Source organism: Hirundo rustica, chromosome 1 (assembly GCF_015227805.2).
Source record: "Hirundo rustica isolate bHirRus1 chromosome 1, bHirRus1.pri.v3, whole genome shotgun sequence".
NCBI lineage: Eukaryota > Metazoa > Chordata > Aves > Passeriformes > Hirundinidae > Hirundo > Hirundo rustica.
The window spans coordinates 6,214,614-6,234,316 of NC_053450.1; the positions used below are offsets into that span (position 1 = coordinate 6,214,614).

The 19,703-nt window shown below is 36.9% G+C and overlaps 1 protein-coding gene across 2 annotated transcripts in view; it reads right to left on the reverse strand.

Annotated features, from left to right (window-relative positions):
• Positions 1-19,703, reverse strand: part of KHDRBS3 (KH RNA binding domain containing, signal transduction associated 3) — a 93,538-nt gene that overhangs the window by 23,623 nt on the left and 50,212 nt on the right. For both annotated transcript variants that reach the window (XR_005703787.1, XM_040083928.2), the window contains exons 6-7: positions 12,342-12,531; positions 208-290 (exon numbers count right to left, since the gene is read on the reverse strand). Coding sequence is in view for 1 of the 2 variants with exons in the window: in XM_040083928.2 (XP_039939862.1) it covers positions 208-290; positions 12,342-12,531 (273 nt within the window). In the remaining variant the exon portion in view is untranslated. The remainder of the gene's footprint in view (positions 1-207; positions 291-12,341; positions 12,532-19,703) is intronic.

The window sequence follows — 19,703 nt, forward strand, 5'->3', positions numbered from 1 at the left end:
TTAGAGGTTCTCAGTTCTCTCTTTTCAGCCACTCAGAAATTTAACTTTTATACTTATGTAATAGTAAAGGCAAGGCAATCACATGGGGGTGATTTCTAAAATCCTCTCATAATATTCTTGGTGTTTAAGACAAAATTTAAAAACTCTTAAGTAACTGACCCACCACAGAATTTTTCAAATGTAGTTACAGTTGATTTGGAGGCATACCTTTGTGCTTGAGTGCTGTAGCTGTTATCATAGGAATCATAGCTTTGTTCATCATAAGCAGCTCCATAACCATCATCATACTCCTGAAATGATACAAAAGATGCAATATTAACTTCAAGCACGCTCCAGAAGCAGAGCAGTAAGCTAGTTCTATGTGTGAAAGACAACACTCTCCTGAAATGTATGTATAACATATGTACACCATGAAGAAGCAAAATCTTGAGACTACTTCTAGCTATAAAACTTGGACAAGAAAAATTTTAAACGTATTTTAAACTATTGGCAATGTGCTTTGAAAAAAGGTTTTTTTATGTAACACTGACTTGTGCAAATGACAGTACAAATCATGTCTCCATGTTCTTGAGTTTGAGTGAGCTACTGATCTTCAAGAAAGCTCTGTGAAGCATCTCAGGAATAAATACATCTGAATAAATATTGTACCACTGACCTAGGTAGCTGATCTATTTCTGGACAATAAATTCAATATTCTATGTAACTTTGGATAAGAAAGAACTTCTCTAGAGATAAGACTTGTAAGAATTATAGTTTTACTACTCTGAATACTCTTCAACTTCTCGGAATTTAGCACTGGACAAGAAACTAGAAGAAAGGATTTCTTATTTCTCTCCATATATTCACACTATTTAAGGATACACTGTAACAATCTTTCCAAATAGTGCTGTACTCGAACACCAATTTGAATGAACTCGTAAGCCCAGCCGTTCAGTAGTTTAAGACAAAAACAAGTGAAAGTGATTATGTGTTTTCACAGAGAAGGATGAGCTATAGAAATCTGAAGAACTGTCATCAATTTACTGTTTTGTCCAATAATACACCTAACCATGCTAAACACAGGAAAAACAAAATTGCACATCCACTGCATTGATTCCCAGGAAATCCTAATATCTAAATCCTGTCTAAATACACCAAAGACCTCAATGGATATTTAGAAGTACACTGCCAGATGAGAATGACCTAATGAGAAGACACTTTGAAGACTGGAGCATCATCCTTCATATACATATGTATCTATCTATCTAACATGGTGTTTTCTGAATAAGTGCATATTCAGTTCTGGCAATTAAAGGATAAAGCGTCATGAAAGAACCAAAATTTTCATAAAAGGGAACATATAAGAACCTTTCCACAGTGACAGAAAACAAAACTAACAATCAGTATCAATTTAGATAGGAACAACAAATGACAGATTGTCTAACTCTAGTAGACAACATCTCCAATGATGAGAATCTGACAGCATTCTACAGCAGAAGCCAGTGACATCCTCAAAACAACTGATGGGAAACTGAATTTCCTTTGAGTTTTTAGCAAGTAATTCAAAATTACTTCTATGGAAAACAGGCAACCTGGCTATCAGTAGAGCTTCACCACTGCTAGATCAGTGCACATGATTGTTTCCCAGCAGTGATTAGAAAGGTGTCTGTAAACATTTGACAGCACAGTTGAGTGAGTTTATTCATTGGTTTGGAAGAAGAAACTAGGATTCTTTCAACTGTCTGTTGCATGGAGATCTATGAATAAATAGTCTCTCTTAAAAGGAAATGCATTTTCTCTTTCAGTAATTCACTGCCCTGAAATGAAAAATTAAACAGACTCTTAGGATTTTCTTGCCCATCAGATACGGGCACTTCTTGATAAACCACAGACTAAACGCCAACCCCACTGCCTCCTGGCAGTTGTTCCAAACAGGCATTTTATTACTTACTGATGCAACGCACAGACATCTGTTAACAATACAGACCCTGACCAACAGCAGAAGCTGCTTGAGCCAATTTCTTTGCTCTGTTCCAGAACATTTACATGACATTTGGTCTCTTCTCATAGACTTTCCCAGTTGTGAACCAGCCATCCCTAAGAGAAGCTTCCAAACTTCAAACTGGGCACATCCAGCAGTGGCAACAAATTAAAGTGGAGGAGGACTGAAAGTAACCTTTGAATGTGTTAGGAAAGCTTTGTCCCTAAGGGATCATTAGACACCTCTTGAGCAATCAGTCCTCTCATCCACATTTATGTTAACTATTTCACTGAAGAAATGGATCATGAAAGAAAGACAGTAAGAGACTACTTTGATGTTGTTTCTATGACTTCTTGAAAACACAGGAAAAACATAAATTTGAAATGAGAAGATCCTTCAATAAGATGCTGAGCAGAACAGAAGGAAAATTTGGGGGAAGTCCATTCTGTATCAGACGAAACTATTTTTTTCATTAACACTTGTCTTCCAGAGAATTTTTGCCCAGGATACATTACTGTTCACCACTCCATGTGTTAATCAGTTGACAACTGCTGAAATTAAGCCCTGCATTATGATGATGATGGTGGCTCTTGGAAGCCATCAATATGGAAAGATATCTAGTTTGTGGTTTATATGTGGGACTCCTGTCAGAATTAAAATTGTCAACCTGTGCTTTTGAGATTACTATAACCTGCTTAAATTGATCAATTATCTTTTGTTGTTGTATTTCATAAAATCACATTATGGTTTGGGTGGGAAGGGACCTTAATGATCAACTTGTTCCATTCCTTGTCATGGACAGGGACAACTTCCACATGTCCAAGCTACACCAGGTTTCTCAGACTCCCATCCAATCTGGCCTTAAATATTTCCAGGGATGAGGCAGTCACAACTTCTCTGGGCAGTCTGTGCCAGAGCCTCACCACCCTCACAGGAAAGAATTTTTCCCTGATATTTACAGTTATAAAGATCAACGTTTACACTAAAAACAAGATAAATATTTGCAACATACTCCAAAAATAAAACAGGTTTGCTCTCAATAGCTTGTTCTGTTAAGAAATAAGAGATTCAAATTCCAAAATATGTGTTTGCTCTGCATGGTTCCTTTGAAGTAGCAATTAGGCAGGAGCAGCTGAAGTATGTTTCAGAGCTTTCTCTGAACTAGGTCTGTCAGTATTTGCTCTTAGTCATGCAGTATTTGAAAACTTTCTCTTCCAGGAGGTTACAAATAAGGTCAACCAAGACAGAATTTTTTACATTTTCAAATTAACTCCACTCTACTTGAGTATTTTCTTTCTGAATCAGACCTCTAGTGGCTTCAGTTAATGTTTTCTTTAACTTTACTCAGTATTTAGGTGGAAAGATCCTTGGCCATCTGGCATGTTTCAGCGCTATAAAATACCATGCTAACTTAAATGAAAATAACTACCAGTTTTACACATATATAATGAAACTGGACAGAACCGAACTTACATGAACAGAAAACCATGCTAACTTAAATGAAAATAACTACCAGTTTTACACATATATAATGAAACTGGACAGAACCGAACTTACATGAACAGAAAGCCTGTACTAAAGTACACCTTTGTACTAAGTACACTCTACTAAGCCCAAGCATTGCTATACAGGTTTCTTTCTATGCAAACACAAAAGAATTATATCTTTATAAAAACCTTCTCATTGCATTTTTCCTGCTGATTTTTGGGCATCCTTCAGGTACTTATAAAAGCATTCACTTTTATATTTAAAGTCATTATTCTTCTTCACATGAATGACAATGTCTGTATTCCTTCCATCAACTACAGGTAATACAATGGACTTCCCTCTCTATTCATACTACATATGTCTATGAATAGCTTCTCCTAAACGTACTCAGGTATCACAGAGTTTACTGGTGAACCCATAGTTCATCTCCCACTTCAAAACCCAAAAGCCCACACCAGATCATGCCTTCATTTCATGAACAGAAGCCTTCTCCTTGTTATTCATTATTCTGCTTTTCAGGATAACCTAGAAAACTTAATTCTTGTCATATTAGTTTGATCAAAAGGCAGCAAGTGTGCTTAACAGTCTCCGCTTACAACAGAAATGAGGGAGAAAAAGAGCTGAAAATGCTGAAGTCTTCTTAAACTACAGGTGTTTTTCACCCAATATTTGAAGTATCCACCAGGAAGGGATCAAGAGCAACTGTCTTGACTTTAGGCTTAAGAATCTTCCCCCAAAGTAACAGAAAAGCTGGAGTTACAACACAGATAACCTGAAAAAACCCATGAAATTACTCTGTAAAATCTCAAAGCTTATTAATAAAGTCCTTTATTAAGCCAACATATAAGTGTTTCTACTTAAAGAGAGCTTCTGCCTGCAGTGGTCTCAATGATGGTGCCCACAGGTGAAATAAATCCAAAGAGCACCACTGGTAGCTGTAATTGCTCTGTGTAAAGTATAGATATTTTTCATTAACAGAATCAAAGGCAATGTGTAAATATGCACCCTTTGAATATATTAAGCTACTAAAATGGGTCAAAAAATTATAAAAGCAGTCTTTGCCAAAACCTCCGCAGTCCCCAAAACATTATAAATCATGCTAAGCCTTGCTCATCAGTGCTTTCTAATTACAACAGTACTCTGAACAAACCCTAGCAAGTGGAGAATAGGAAATGGTGGTTTTAAATTGTAATCTGCTGGCAGTGACAATGACAGACTACTGTTTGGACCCTCTTTAAGGAAAATGAACAACGTTTCAAAGAACAAGACAGAGAAACAGGAAGAAAGAAGAGGGTAAAAGTGGCCTTTAACAAAAAGGCCATTTGCGGAACTGGGAAAAAAAGATCGTGAAATCAATAAGAAATCAATTTTCCAGCTGTTCCCATCTAAGGAAATCCATCCAAGGAAAAAAAATAAGACTGTTACCACTACAGCTAAAATGTTTTCTTTTTACACAGCTTCTTTTCTTCATCATTCTTTGAAATTAATACTTACACCAGTACTTTATCCCAAAACACTACAGGAACATATTCCTTTTAGATAAAAACTATCAAATTAAAAGAAAAAAAAGGTTTGTACAGAAATTAACTTGAAGGAGAAAATACAAAGCAATATCAGTGCAGTGCAATGAACTTCTTTTGGCAAATTAGAACTGTAAAGGGAAGGAACAGACGTTTTGTTACGTGGGAATAACATCCCCCCTCATTTAATCAACAGGGAATATGGGGTAATCAAAACAAATATGGGTAGCCGCAACTATCTTGAGTCTGAGTACCAACATCAAGGACATTAGCAGCAAACATGCACAGACTATAAGCTCTTATTTTGGAGATTTTCATCTGTTTTCATCCAGAAGGAGCCTAGTGCATATCCAACCAGAACAAATAAGGTTTTCCTAGAATGAGAATTACAGGAGTGGATTTTTTTCATGCACCTAAAAAAAACCCTGATGATTTGCTAATGAATATAGACAGCAATGCTTAAACCAAATTACTATCAGACCAAAACAAGTCTGGTTTTCTATACACAACAGCAGGAAGCAGTATCAGAATTAGGAGGACTCATTCAATAATACCAAGTTTCAGATAAGCAGCTTAAACTAAATACTTCGGAAAGAATTTTATAGGAACTTAATAGGTGAATGTTGAATTAGGCAAGGGAAAAAGCTGTTTGGCCTTTTCCCCAAAACACTCTACTTTTTCCACAGCCAATGTCACCCCAGTTCCTGGGAAAATGGATAGAGAATGCAAAATGTTTCCATCTCATCCTGAAAACCCCAGAGAAGAAAAAATATTTGAAATTAAACAAAACAGTTAATAAAAGGCTTTAAATATGAAAGTTGGGTTTTTTCCACATTTATTTCTTCCTGCTTGTCCTATTTACTATGAAAAAGAACACGGTATTGGGAAGAAAAAGCCAAGAAAAAATGTTTTCATGTTATGAACTTGCTTTCCAAAAGTCTTACACAAGTTCCCCCTGAATTTAAGAACACTGGTAGTACTTCTAAAAAGCTAGAACTCAGTGAACAAACTGCTTAAAAAATGGAGCAATACCTACATGGAAACCATAACATCATCCACAAAGGGGAATAGGGACAGTATGGACAAAAGATAACTTTTCTAGCTCTTAGAGTCTGAAGCTAATTCAAACCCTTTTCCAGGAACCCAAACAAAAAGCTTCACATTCAAAACAACTAAGCAAATAAACTCACTGATTTAAAATGCTGCACATCTTTAGGAAGCTATCAACATTCACAAGACCAAGGTAAATTAAAACAAGGTATAAATCTTGCAAAGTGACACTGAAATTATACTTGAACTCCATTCAAGAATTTAAATTCTTTTCAAAGTCTTATGTCATCTGGACTAGCCCTTACTTTCATTAATACTTTGTTACCTCAAATTCAGGAAATCTTTACTTTTAAATAAAAAAAATAGGGGTTTTATTTTATATGGAGATATACAGAGATTTTTTTTCTCTTTTTTTCCTATGGATCTTACCTTCTTCCACCTCAAACACCAAGTGAATGTTAATGAGGAAACTCTACCTCAAAAACGTTCACCATGCAAAATCAGCAGTGTATTAATAGCTCCAAGAAATTGCTTCCACATTAATCCGAATTTTCAGATTTTCAAAATCTAAATTAATTATGATCTCAATAGGGAGATAGGGAATTCAAAAGCTTAAGGCCAGAGATTAAAACAGAATTTGCACTGGATTTCTAAGGAAGTGAACTAAATAACAGGCTACAGGTTTTTCAATGCAACAGGCTCTCCCCTGTAAATAGTAAGACTGCAATCATTCTTTTCTCTAATGGATACCTATATTCATGTATCATAATAATCACTGGATCATGAAATTAATTCCTTAGCCATCCAGACAAATATTTGTGAATCTACCTAAGGCTTACCAAATTTGTTGAATTTCCTGCAAAACCAAGAGGACAGAAAACACTGTATGCTGGGACAGTATCCCAGTGGTCAGCACATCATCTCAAGAGAACCAAGGGAATATGAATAACTGTAACAAATTTGAACCACAGGCCTTCCATTACCAGAAAAATACTGAGATTCCGCTTACAAAGAGAGACTGAGCAACACACCATCTGCTCATTATTTTGGGTGAGATCTTGTTAGACAGTAGGTTATGGTAATGTTTTGGGTCTTCCCCATTTCTCATGGGAATCAGGACAAGCATAGTCTCATAGTATTGTAATATCTGTAATAGACATGTACTTCACAGTGCACATGTAGTGCTAGTTATAGTCTCACAATAGAGACTCAATGTGAGAACTGTAATCTTGACTCTGAAGTCTGCTTTGTTCATCAGTTAAAGCTATGTATTTCTGGAAACATCCACAAATGAAAGCTTCAGGAACTACAGAACTTAAAAACATCCCTAACCTTTATGGTTTTGTAGAAAGAAGAAATAACTAAATGTAGATTTTAAAGGAGTAGGTTTTGAAGTTTGTTACCAGTAGCTTTTTTACATATGACAGTACATCCATTTTTTACATATGACAGACAGTACATCCATTTGGGTGGTCTGTATCAAAGTTAAATAACTCACAGTGTTCTTTTTCAAGTTACAATTTACTTAACATTAGAAAGGTTCCCTTGGTCTCTTATTGGTAGACATTCCATCACAGGTCCATTTCCTAATACACAAAGCAATGTCATTGAAGCATTAGTTGCTAGAAACTATACACGTGGTCAGTGCATCAGAAAACTCTGACACTGAGTTAACCCTTGTCTCAACACCAGAAAACACCAATAACTTGGCCAAAACCAGAAATAAAGCTCTGCCACAAATCTTCCCCAGAACAGGGAAGAATATTTAGATGTGACTGTCTTCTGAAGTAATGTTGAAGCAAGTCTTGGCCACAACATGCTAGACTGGTAAGTTATTTTTTTAGTGTAGACATTCCACATTGCCAGAGCAACAAGTTTTACATCCATGTTTAAAGTTCTTAATGCCTAAAAGTCTGATTATGAACTCAGATAAAACTTGCATTTAACACAGTTAAGCAGCCAAAAAAGGACTTGACACAGTATCATCACAAATAAATATATTAATGCAAAGTACAGAAATGAAAGACTGGCAGAATATTTACAAAATATTTGCCTTTGTAAAAATGAAAACAGCATCATATAAAAGTTCTACTCTTACAAAGCTTCAGTCCCACTTCTGTGTTGCTAATCTGGAAAAAAGCCTCAGAGGTTGGAAGCTGCTAAGAAGACAACAGCAGGACAAGGCCAAGAGCAGCAAATGTTGTGAGACAGTAACTGAGACTGAGCAGTTCTGTTCTAGCCTATGTTTGACTCAACATTTGCTAAGGAATTAACCTTACACTATTACTAATTTCCTGCTTATTGGAAAATTGTGGAAAAGCTTAAAATTTTCATTTAGTTGTTAAATACAGTTTCCATTTCTTACCTTAGTAGAAGAAGTTGTCAGCTTAAAAATTCATAAAAGTATTTTTTATCTATTATACAATATAGTTCAATGAGTAGAGAAAAATTCACATTTAATTATGAGAAAAATGTTCCTGAAACCATCTGTAAGTGCTTCAACAAATGTCGCATCCACCTAGTACGGATTCCCTCATCTAACTATTACAAAAATAATCATGGCTATGCTTCACACATCACAACAGGTTTTCTCCTGACCTGAGAAGTTGACGAAAGAAAATGAGAGTCCTGTAAGTCTTCAGAAAAGTTTATCACAGCAATCAGAGCAGTGAAGTCAGAACAGCGATTACAAAGCTGGCTGGCTGTAGAGGGTAGAATTTTTCCTATCTAAGCTGACGCTAAAGCTATTAAAGAGTCATTCTTCAGAGAAAATAAGGAGCTGTCATCTACTGGCTTCAAGAGCTTTATCATGGTACTAACAGTGGGGTGGGGGCTCAGCAGGAGGAATGAGCCCTCCAGCTGACATTCATACAAAAGTGAGAGTGGCAACAGTGGAGTGGGAAAACTACTTATGTTGAACTGGAAAGACATGCAAATATTGCTTCCAGTCCAGTCTGTTGTGTGACTTCTGCAGACAAAGTCAAAGCACTCAAAGGCCACCAATGCAAAGACCCCAGAAAGCTGACAGAAGACAGAGGCAGCTCACTCTGAGTACAGCTTTCAGTAATGGGCAAGGTTCTGGAACACTTCTTTGTGGGCTCTAAACACAGGACAGCAATGCTCACACAGTTTTATCTTGAGACCACATTAAAATGCATCTCAAATTAACCACTTTTTCCCTGTGCTATTTTTCCCATGGAAATATTGCCTCTAAAAGTAACCCTTCCAATTTTTCAGAATGAAATAGTCATTCCCCTTCCCATTTTGATGATAACTTTAAAAAATGCAGCTAGTTAATCAAGAAAACAAAGGAGACATATCAGGATAAGCAGGAGGCAGAACTGAGTTAGTCACAGATGTTAAAAATTCATTGGTTTCAAGGACTACACAGAGCGAGTAAAGGGAGTGAAGGAAAAAAAAAGCTGTTTGTAATTCATTGTCTGTAACATGGTAGATTTAACAGCACTCAACAGAGGAAATGGGCAAGGACTTTACATACTGAAAGCCCTAAATCACCTTTGAGAAATTCACAGTTACAGGAGTGTGTTTCAAAGCTTCCATCCACACACAGTTTGCCTCCACCTGGACTTGCACAGTTTCACTGTAGTTTAATGAGTACAAACAAAGGCTTGTAAACCTAAGGGAATGAAAAGCTTCATGAATACTCAGCGACTTTCCTCAGTGGAAAATCTTGTGGTGGGTTGACCCTGACTGGACACCAGGTGCCCTCCAAAACTGCTCTGTCACTCCCCTAGGAGAGAGTAACCATAACAAAAATCTCATGGCTTAAGATAAGAGCAGAGAGATCACTCACCAGTTACCGTCACAGGCAAAACAGATGCAACTGGGTGAAATTAGCTTATTACCAATGAAATCAGAGTAGGATAATGAGAAATAAAAACTCAATTTAGCAACACCTTCCCCCGCACTCTTCCTGTCTTTCCCAGTCTCAGGTTCACTCCAAAATTCTCAACTTGCTCCCTCACAGCAATGCAGGGGGATGGGAATGGGGCCTGTGGTGAGTTCACCACATCTTCTCTCTGCTTGCTCCTCCCCAGAGACAGAATACCTCTCACTCTTCACCTGCTCCAGCATCAGATCCCTCCCACAGGGACAATCCAACACAAACTACTCCAATGTGAGCCCTTCCCAAGGGCTGCAGTTCTTCACAAACTGTTCCTGTTTAGGTCCTTTCCGTGGTGTGAAGTCCTTTAGGAACAGATTGCTCCAGACTGGGTTTTTTCCCCCCTCTCTTTCTTAAATACATTATCCCAGAGGCAGCACTACCATTACTGTTGGGCTTTGGCTTGGCCAGCAGCAGGACCACCTTGGAACTGGCTGGCATTGGCTCTGCTGGGCATGGTGGAAGCTTCCAGAACCAACTCCTGCACCCCTCCACTACCAAAACCTGGCCACAAAAACCCAATCTGCTTCTAAAGGTTTCCCTGTAACCTCTCTAGATATCTCAGTCTCCAAAGCTTTGATGATGCTTAAAATAACTTATGCAACCCCACAGTCTTTCTAATGTTCCCATTCTACACACACTTCTCAATCAACAAGACCTTATTCTGCTCAGGTTGGCAAACTAATGCTTTAGTATTAGATATAACTAAATAGGAATTAATAAAGAAGAGGCAGAAATACTACTACTGCCTTGTACCAGGCTCCCTTAACCTGTAAAAGACATAGTTAAGGCACTTAGATAATGTACTGCAAATGGACAGGTAAAAAAATACCAAACATCAATTTTAACACTGAACATGCAATACACCAATGGCTTATGTCCCTGCTAAACGTTCTTCTAAAGAAAAAGTAGATCTAGCACTACTTTATCAATGACAGCTTTAAGTACTGTATCTATATAACTAACTATATCTATCCCAGCTAAGGTATCTTTTTTGGAAGATGAGAGATCCAGTCATAAAGAAAATTATTTTTAGAAGTTATTTGGCACAGCACTATTTTTCTGTATAGTGCTTTTTTCTCATTATTCTCCCAGAAGTGAAGCATACTTCAGGATACTGAGGCAAACAGCTGTTACTTCCACACCACTTCTATAGACAAACGCTATAAATAGCAGATTATATATAAATATGAAGTTATTCAAAGAGTTTTATATCCCACCATCTCTCTTACGTGGTCTAGAATGTACGTCTTGGAAACAGGCTGTTCAATGAGGACTGATTTCTTTGAAATCATTGTGAGAGAAACGCTTATTTGCAGTACTCACTTTGACTAGTCAAGTATAGCCAGGGGAAATTTAGGCATGTTGTTATTCTTCCTCAGAATTAACACACTACATTAACTTCTTCTGAATTGTTCAGTTATAAGTATGAATGTTTATGTTAACAACATAAAACTTCTTCCCTAATAAAGCTACAAGTGTTATATAGAAAACTGGGTTTCTGCCAAAAGGGAAAAAAACCCTGGTAATTTGATGTACATGGTTTTGGTGGGGATCTTTAGAAGAAGAGAAGCGAAGGTAGATGAAACAAAGGTTTAGAGAAAAGCAAAAAATATCTAAATAGCAAAAGCATTTTCAGGAATGCAGAATCTCCTTTTTTGCTAGTCTAAACAACAGAGAAAAAGTCCAGACACACTTGGCTGTAAAGAGGGCATGCTAAAACCTTTAGTATACACAAAGCATTAAAAGCATTGTTTTTGAAGGTATTTTTCTCTAAGACTAAATTCATTTTTATTACTATAGTTTTGATTTAATGTTTTTTTTTCTCTATCTTGCTGTTCTTTAAGTTAAATTTAAGTTTTCGGTAACAATTCATAACTGCATAATTTTGTCATATAACATAAAAAGTATTTTGATGTGATTCTAATGTCTAACACAATAAAATCAGGATGAATATGTATGGCTTATTGAGATACACTGTGCATTGTTAAAATTTTAGGATTAGTTCTGAAGCTTTCATAAAAATATTTTACTTGCCTAATCATTAAACAACTATATGACCACAAAGATAGGCTTAGGACGAAGATTAGAATATTATTCTGTTTTAGAGAATTAAAAGTTACAATATTGTGATTTTTCAGATTTTTTGGAAAGCAGAAACCTAATATTAAACATTTATGAGGTACATAACTATTTTGCCAAACGCACTGTAAAACGTCTTTTTGGTGGTGTACACATAAAACCCATTATTTATTTTTTTTAATTAAACAGTTCAAGTCTGCAATGACAGATGACCACATCTGTCAGAGATACACGGTGTAGGACTTAATTAGGTGCTAATTACAGAGACTGTACAGAGTTCTGAAGGGCTCTGACCTCTGCAGAATGACCCACACTCCACATCCACAGCTCCACTTACATATTCCCCGTAGGTCTCCTGTGCCGGGGGCGGCGGCAGGGGCCGATACCCTGCCGGGGGAACTCCTCGTGCTCTGGGTGCCAGAAGTCCCCGGCTCCGACTGACTGGTCCTCTGCTGGGAGGGACTCCCCTGGGAGCTGGTGCCCCTCTGGGCACTCCTGCTGGTGGTGGAGGCACTCCCCCACGGCCCCTGTAAACACATGGATCACTCACCATTAAACACTATATCCAGGGCCTCCCTTCCAACACATCCCTCCCCCACATCATGACAGTTTTGCTTTGCTAGGGACAGAAAAAGTCTAGAAGATTTAGTTTGTCACTTCTCTGTAGGCTTAAATCTGATTACATGCATTATGCAAAAAATGCTGGAAGATACAAACTAGACACGGGATTCAGTGATGAACCTTGCATGGACTTGAGTCATTCTCACACACGCAGACAAACCCAAACAATCTGCTGGAATCAGTCAACTTCACTGGAATTCGGCTTCTAGTATGTGAAATCACAAGCACAGAATAACAGCTTCATTTGAAGGTGTCAGGCTATATCATGCTCAAACCCTGCACACAGCAATCAGTTACCACTCCCTTCTGATCCCATCAAAGATTCTGAACACAACCCAAAAATCACACTGTGTGAGATACTGAGTGGGTCAAAAAAATACATTTTCTTCTGCTTCTGAAGAGATTTCCATCTGTTTCAGGAATGTGATAAAACATGCAGGGTGATTATAGGATATAACCCGATGTCCTACATATATTTAATATTAAATAACAGTATATTTGGTCTAAAAAATCTGAAATCTTGATGAGCACTAATTTGCATTCCATTACTTCGGACACTTAACATATGGATGAAAAATATGAGACTTCAGTTGAACCAGTTTTCAAAAAACACTTGATCCATTTCAAAGTGGCTTTTCCTCCTGCCTACCTCTTGCAAGGGGAGAGACTTAGAGGTACAATCCACGAGAAATTTGCATAATTTACTCTTATAAACAGGACATCTAAAATATTGCTAATAGGCATCTCCTTTTTAAGGAGATCATTTCAACCCATGAACTATAATTGAGTCTGAATGACTGCTGTTGGCAAATGGAATTGTTCCAAAGTCAGACCCCCATCACACTACTCTAGCAGATGCATAGAAGGAAACAAGGCACAAGCTCTACCTTGTCTTTCTACCTACCAAGCCAATATCTAATTAATCTCAAGAACAGTAATTTATAAAAATGTCCTGATTTCAGAAAAAAATTCCAACTTGGGCAGCATTATAAAGATCCAGATTTGGCCTCATGATTTCCTATCCCACTTCATACAAGTCGTATAATTTCGTATCAATAAACAAATAAAAAAAAAGGCAATTATTTTACCACATACAAGCAGTATTTCAAAAACTGCATCACTGAATGAGGAATGCAAAAGATTTAAAGATACAACCAGGAAAGATTTTATTAATTTTGATTACTGATCAAAACACAGTCACAAAGTACTTCAAAAAAGCCTAGAGAGTAAGTGATTTAAAACTGCGCTTATTACTTGGTTTTGGCTAATCTGTAGAATGCATCCTCAGGACAGGGTACCAGCTGCTTATTTGACTTCATTGTAGTAGGGGCAGGGGTGAGCAGTGAAGTTCCCAGACACAGCCTGCTGAAGTAATATAGAGAAATAGCAAATGTGATACTTTCCAAGAGAAGCCAGAGAAAGGGAAGTGAACCTAGCAGCATAGACTATAGACAATACCAAGTCAAAAAAAAAAAAAAAAAAAAAAAAAAAAAAAAAATCAGTAAAAAGATTCAAAAATCACCAGGCAAAATCGTGACAGCATCCTTCAGGCAGGGTGCAAATGAAGTAGGAAATGGGATATGATGCAAAACATGGACAAACATTTAAGGGAAGAAAGAAGGTACCGTTTTTCAAGGTAGCATAGATTTACTCTTGAGAAGTAATTAGAAAACCAGATCCATGTGATGAAGTCTTTTCTGCATTTCAAAAAAACAGTTAATAGGATTGGAATGGTGATGAGTGAGAAATAATATTTCTCTTGTATTATGAGATAATTTTTGATCTTAACTTTTCATAACTTTGTTCCTTCCTCCTACAGGATCTCTTAATCTGAGATGTCTGGTTCTCATGGTTACTGCACCAGGCTGGAGGAGATTGGAAAAGCACAAAGACAGAAAACCCAGTGACAGGAGATTTCAATCAGCATCACGCAGATTTGGGTTGTATCAGGTTATGACACCAAGAAGAAATTTTTAGAAACTGTACATTGTTATTTCTTCAAACTTTTATAAAAGTTTGTATATTGTAAATTGTACATCCTTTTAATTTAGGAAGTGTTATTTCTAAAGAAGTTATAGGGGAATTAAAAGAAGCTTGATGGACATTTACAATGAACAAACTCAAAATACTGAGGAAACATTTGAACAGGACCCTTTGCACACCTTTGAAAAAACAACACATCCTTTCAAGTATTGCTTAATTTGAAAAGGGCAGCTACACAAATTATGTTTAAAAATTTTAACAGTAAAATGTACATATATGATATGGGGAGACAGCAATTCTGTGAGAAGTCAAAGCAAATACACAAAAATTATCAGAAAAAGCTTGAGAAAGGGCAAAGAAGGGGCAACAGGAGCTCAGTAAGGCTAGAACAGGTTTTAAAAGAGGTACAACTTGAAAGGCTGAACCCAACTCTAACCTCAAAGGAAGAATCCTAATAAAACAAAATACTCAGAAAAGCAGGTCCAAGATAACTGAAGTCCTTCAATTGTCCTAGAATCAGAAAACCTCCCAGAGTGAGCCTGAATCACCAGTGCAGAACAATTTATATACGTGAATGTCTAGATGCACATTAAGATTTTGCTGCACAATCAAGAGTAAATGAACAAGTCCCTCATGGTAGAACTGTTCTTATTGTAATCCACTGGACAGTGCTGCCAATGCTTTAGAGACAAATTAAAGGGAAAAAAAAAAGGGAAAAATAGAAGTGCGTGCACTATTTTTCAATAAACTGCAACAAAGGTTCAGATGCCTACTCTAATCTGTAGCTGAATTCCAACCTGAATGTTTTAGAAAAGAAACTAGCTAAAAAAATCCAGCTTACAAAAAAGGACACTTGGGAGTTAATGCAAACACACATATAAATTTATATATCCTACCATTACATAAACTAGTAAGTTCTGCCCTATGACTGCCTATAGAACACCTAAAATTGAAATTGGCCCAGAGGTCAGGACACTAGAAAATACAATTTTAGAAAACATAAGAGTACACACAAAACTTCACTACTCGACTGTGTACATTCACAGACTTGTTTCCTAAATCAGCTTCCTTCCTAATTAAAAAAAAAAAGCAACAAAGCATAAAAAAACTGAAGTGCATCAGAAACTATGTCAAAGATGACAAGCAGTCTAGAATCATTCACGTACCAGGAACAATTAAGTAGATTAAGGCATTTCACACTACAAATGACAACTGAGGCTTATCTGATGGATCCAACAGAAACATCAGAGGAATGGAGAAGGCCGAGGGTGCCCTCAGCTCAATCTACACCTTCCTCAAGGGGAGCAGTGGAACAGGAGGTACTGGGCTCCTCTCCGGTGACCAGACACTGGACCAAACAAAACTGAATGAAGTTGATTTTGAAATTTTATTCTTTCCTGGACTTTTCATCTCCTAATCAACTACTTTTGAGGGGTATCCATCTACTTCTGAAGCCTCTGAGGAAACTGCACAGAGGGTCTGTTCTTCACCCTTTCCCTTCTACAACTATCTCATGTATAAATTAAAGGATCTTCGTGCTACTGCTAATAATTAGAGCAATTATTCTACATATTTTATCCCAGCTCCGTTTTATCACATTCAGAGATACCATCAAATCAAACTTCTCATGGCACCTAGACCACTTCCACTTTGGGTTTGATTTTCCTGAATTTATTAATCTGGCAGTGGTGAATCCAGTGAAGAAGTTAACCCTTCTCCATTAAACACACAAGGGATTTAGATTGTTAAATTCTGAATAATTTTACTCCCAAAGTTGGCGAATTGTCTTGTAGGTTTTGCATTAAACAGGCATATCTGGGTCCCATGGACTAGCAAAGCAAAGCAAATACCAGTAACTCATTTAATATGTTTTGTTCCACTACAAAATGGGAGGAATAATCTAATTTAACTCACATACCACATCATCCCTTGAAGATGCTGTCATGAAAGCTGTTTTTCTTGGAATCTAATTCTCCCCTCATGACATTATTTCATTACTTATATTTGCAATTCAGTATATGAAGAAAAAGAAAATGCAAAGTGAAGCACGATTTTTATAAAACTATAAACACACTAAAGAAGGGGAGAAAAAGACTCTAACAAAAGTGTCAGAAGGTGACTTTTTAAACACTGTGGAGTAACGCTAGAAGATGGTTCATGTCCAAAAATGCAAACATCTAAAAGTGCAAATGCAAAGTCCACCTTACTGTATCCACTTACAGTATTACTAAAGTATTGAATTTTGTGATTAACATCTCATTTTTTGAATCCTGAATTTATTCTGCGTAAAAACATTCTCAAGAAAATCTAATACCAAAATGTAATACCACTTAGCACTATGCTACACAATGTTAGACTCAAAACATTTCTGGATGTTCAGAAGGAATTCACAAGTACTAATCTAATAATTGATTCCCATTGAAATAGTATTTTACCAATTTATACAACTTAGATACTTCCTCTTTGGCCTTTGCTAGCAAAAATATTTGACATTAATACTTTCTAGTAGTCCCACAGCGTTTCTAGGATTTATCTCCAGCAAACTAAGTTACTGCTCCTGATCATAGTAGCAGGCACAGCATCTCACATCTCCAGCTGCCTTCAGCAATTGCCACTTTCACAATTTCATTTAGCACCTTCTCTGCTCTAGAATAACACTGATTTTTATTTCAAGTTTAGCCTGTCACTGGATGGCTGAGTTAGTAAAATTATTCTGATCATGAAATCACAACTAGAATCATTTTACAGCTTTCCTTCACTTTTAGTGAAACAAAAAAAAGAGAACAGTTTATGGTAGGAAGATAATTTTCACTATCTCCCCCTAGAAACATTAAATGGAAGAACAGCTTTAAAATAAAAACACTTGCAAAATTTAGGACGAGTTCTCAAACACTATATTAGTCAATGAGGAAACACTTAAAATTCTTTAATTTTAGCATTCATATATCTGCAAGGATTTACACTGCTCAATAAACAGATCTAACAAATTTAGTTATGAGATGTTGATATATTATCTTCATCGGAGCACAGCCAGCTACATTCAAAGTTCCTCAAACAGTAAATATTTTTGTTTTATATTAGACATCTGAAAAAAAAACAGACCTGTTATTTCGGTACTTCTGCTCTAAAATACTGAAATATGGATACAACTCAGATTCCTGATTTTTAATCCTTTTGGAAATAAACCAGAAGTACCACCATTGAGTTAACACTCTTACACAAGTTTTATTTCATATTTACATTTTAAAACAGTAATACACATGTTCATGTTTCAGTTTTGTAGAAGGTGGGAGACAACAAAACTAAAACAAAACACAGTGAACATTAATAATATCTGCCTTTGGCCTAGATCCTGAGCTGGCCTTGTCAAATATTTTTTGCTACAGAATCTTTTGCGCTTCACTACCTACCTGTTCTCAAGAAAAAAATATTCTTCAAAAAAAGAAAACAGTTCATTCCAGACATGGCAGGAAAGCAGCTGGAAGTTGTGAACACACTGCAGCAGTGATCCACATCAGCTCATCTTACTTCTAAGACAGCAAGTTCTAACTCACAGCTCCTGTAGGAGTTTTTTTTTCCCCAGACAGTGACAGTCATTCAACCATTAGGGCCCCAGCCATGCATAGACTGAAATATGAATAATAAATGGAAAAGTAAAAAAAAACCAAAACAGCTCCACAACCCTCTTGAAAGCATAAACCAGAAATCTGCCATTTCTTTAATGAGATTATTGTTTTCAAATACAATGTCTCTTAATCTGGGGTGTGAAGTCAGCCAGCTCTACCTTACTGTGGCTTTTCAATAACTAAGTGGAACTGCTTATAAGGAAAAGAAAGTAATTTTATCAGGGTCCATACTGATAGGACAAGGGACAACAGCTTTCAGTTGAAGAAGGCAGGATGGGATTGGACATAAGGAAGAAATTTATGATGAGGGTGGTGAGACTGGAACAGGTTGCCCAGAGAAGTTGCAGATGCCTCATCCCTGGAAGTGTTCAAGGCCAGGGTGGGACTGAGCAACCTGGTCAAGGGGAAGGTGTCCTTGCCATGACAGTGGATCCAACCCAAATAATTCTGTGATTCTAGCAATGATTTCTAGCCGTGATACAAAATGTTTCCCCCCATGCCACCCCAAGGTATCAAGGAACTTCTAGCCAAACTTATTATTATCATCCTCTAGAATTTCACTTTTCTTAAACATCTCAGTTGGAGTCACAATTGAGTGACCCTTGAATCTTACTTTTATTCTTAAAATAGCATGAGGTTTTAGAGAAATGCTGCTTTAGTTGTAAAACCTCCTTCGAGGTATACATTAGCATGTACAAAGTCATAGAAGGGTTTGGGTGGGAAGGGACCTTAAAGATGATCAAATTCCAACTCTGTTGCCATGGGCAGGGACACCTTCCACTAGAACAAAGGAATAAAAACCAGACTTTCACTACTTTCCCTTCTTGCTGTACAGAAGAGGGGTTATGCCAAAATACTTTAGGTGCTCAGCATGAACTCTGCAGAAAATAGAAGTGCTGTGATTACATCTGAAGGTCATCTTCAACTGTATTAGGGACAAAAACTTGAGGCAAGGTGAGGAAAATGGAAATAGCTGTAGGAAGCAGCTGTATCCTCCAAGATCAAGGATGAGAAAAGAATATTCCTGAATGTAAAGTTCACAACACACACACAGCTCTTCCAGAACAAATTCCATCCAGTCACCCGCAAAACCTTACTTGGATCTAAAGTAATAAAAATTTAGTCAAGAAAATCAGGAACAATCCAGAAAAGAGAATACAGAGTTGCCAAACCTCAACCATTAGGAAATTACTTACCATGCACAGGAATGTCTGCACAGAAACTACAATTTTTGTATGCAAGCAAAAATGTACTATTTTCTACAAAATGAAATTGTTATGGAGCTAAAAACAGACTTGATATGAGGTATTATATCAAGTTCTCATACATCTGATAAGGAGCAAAAAGGGCATAAATTAGCGGGTTTTTTTTAACTGAAACTATTCAGGAGTAACAAAGGTTTCAAAAGTGGGAACTTAAACACACTCAACAGGATGTCTCATGTATCAAGGCTAGTATCATAAAACCAT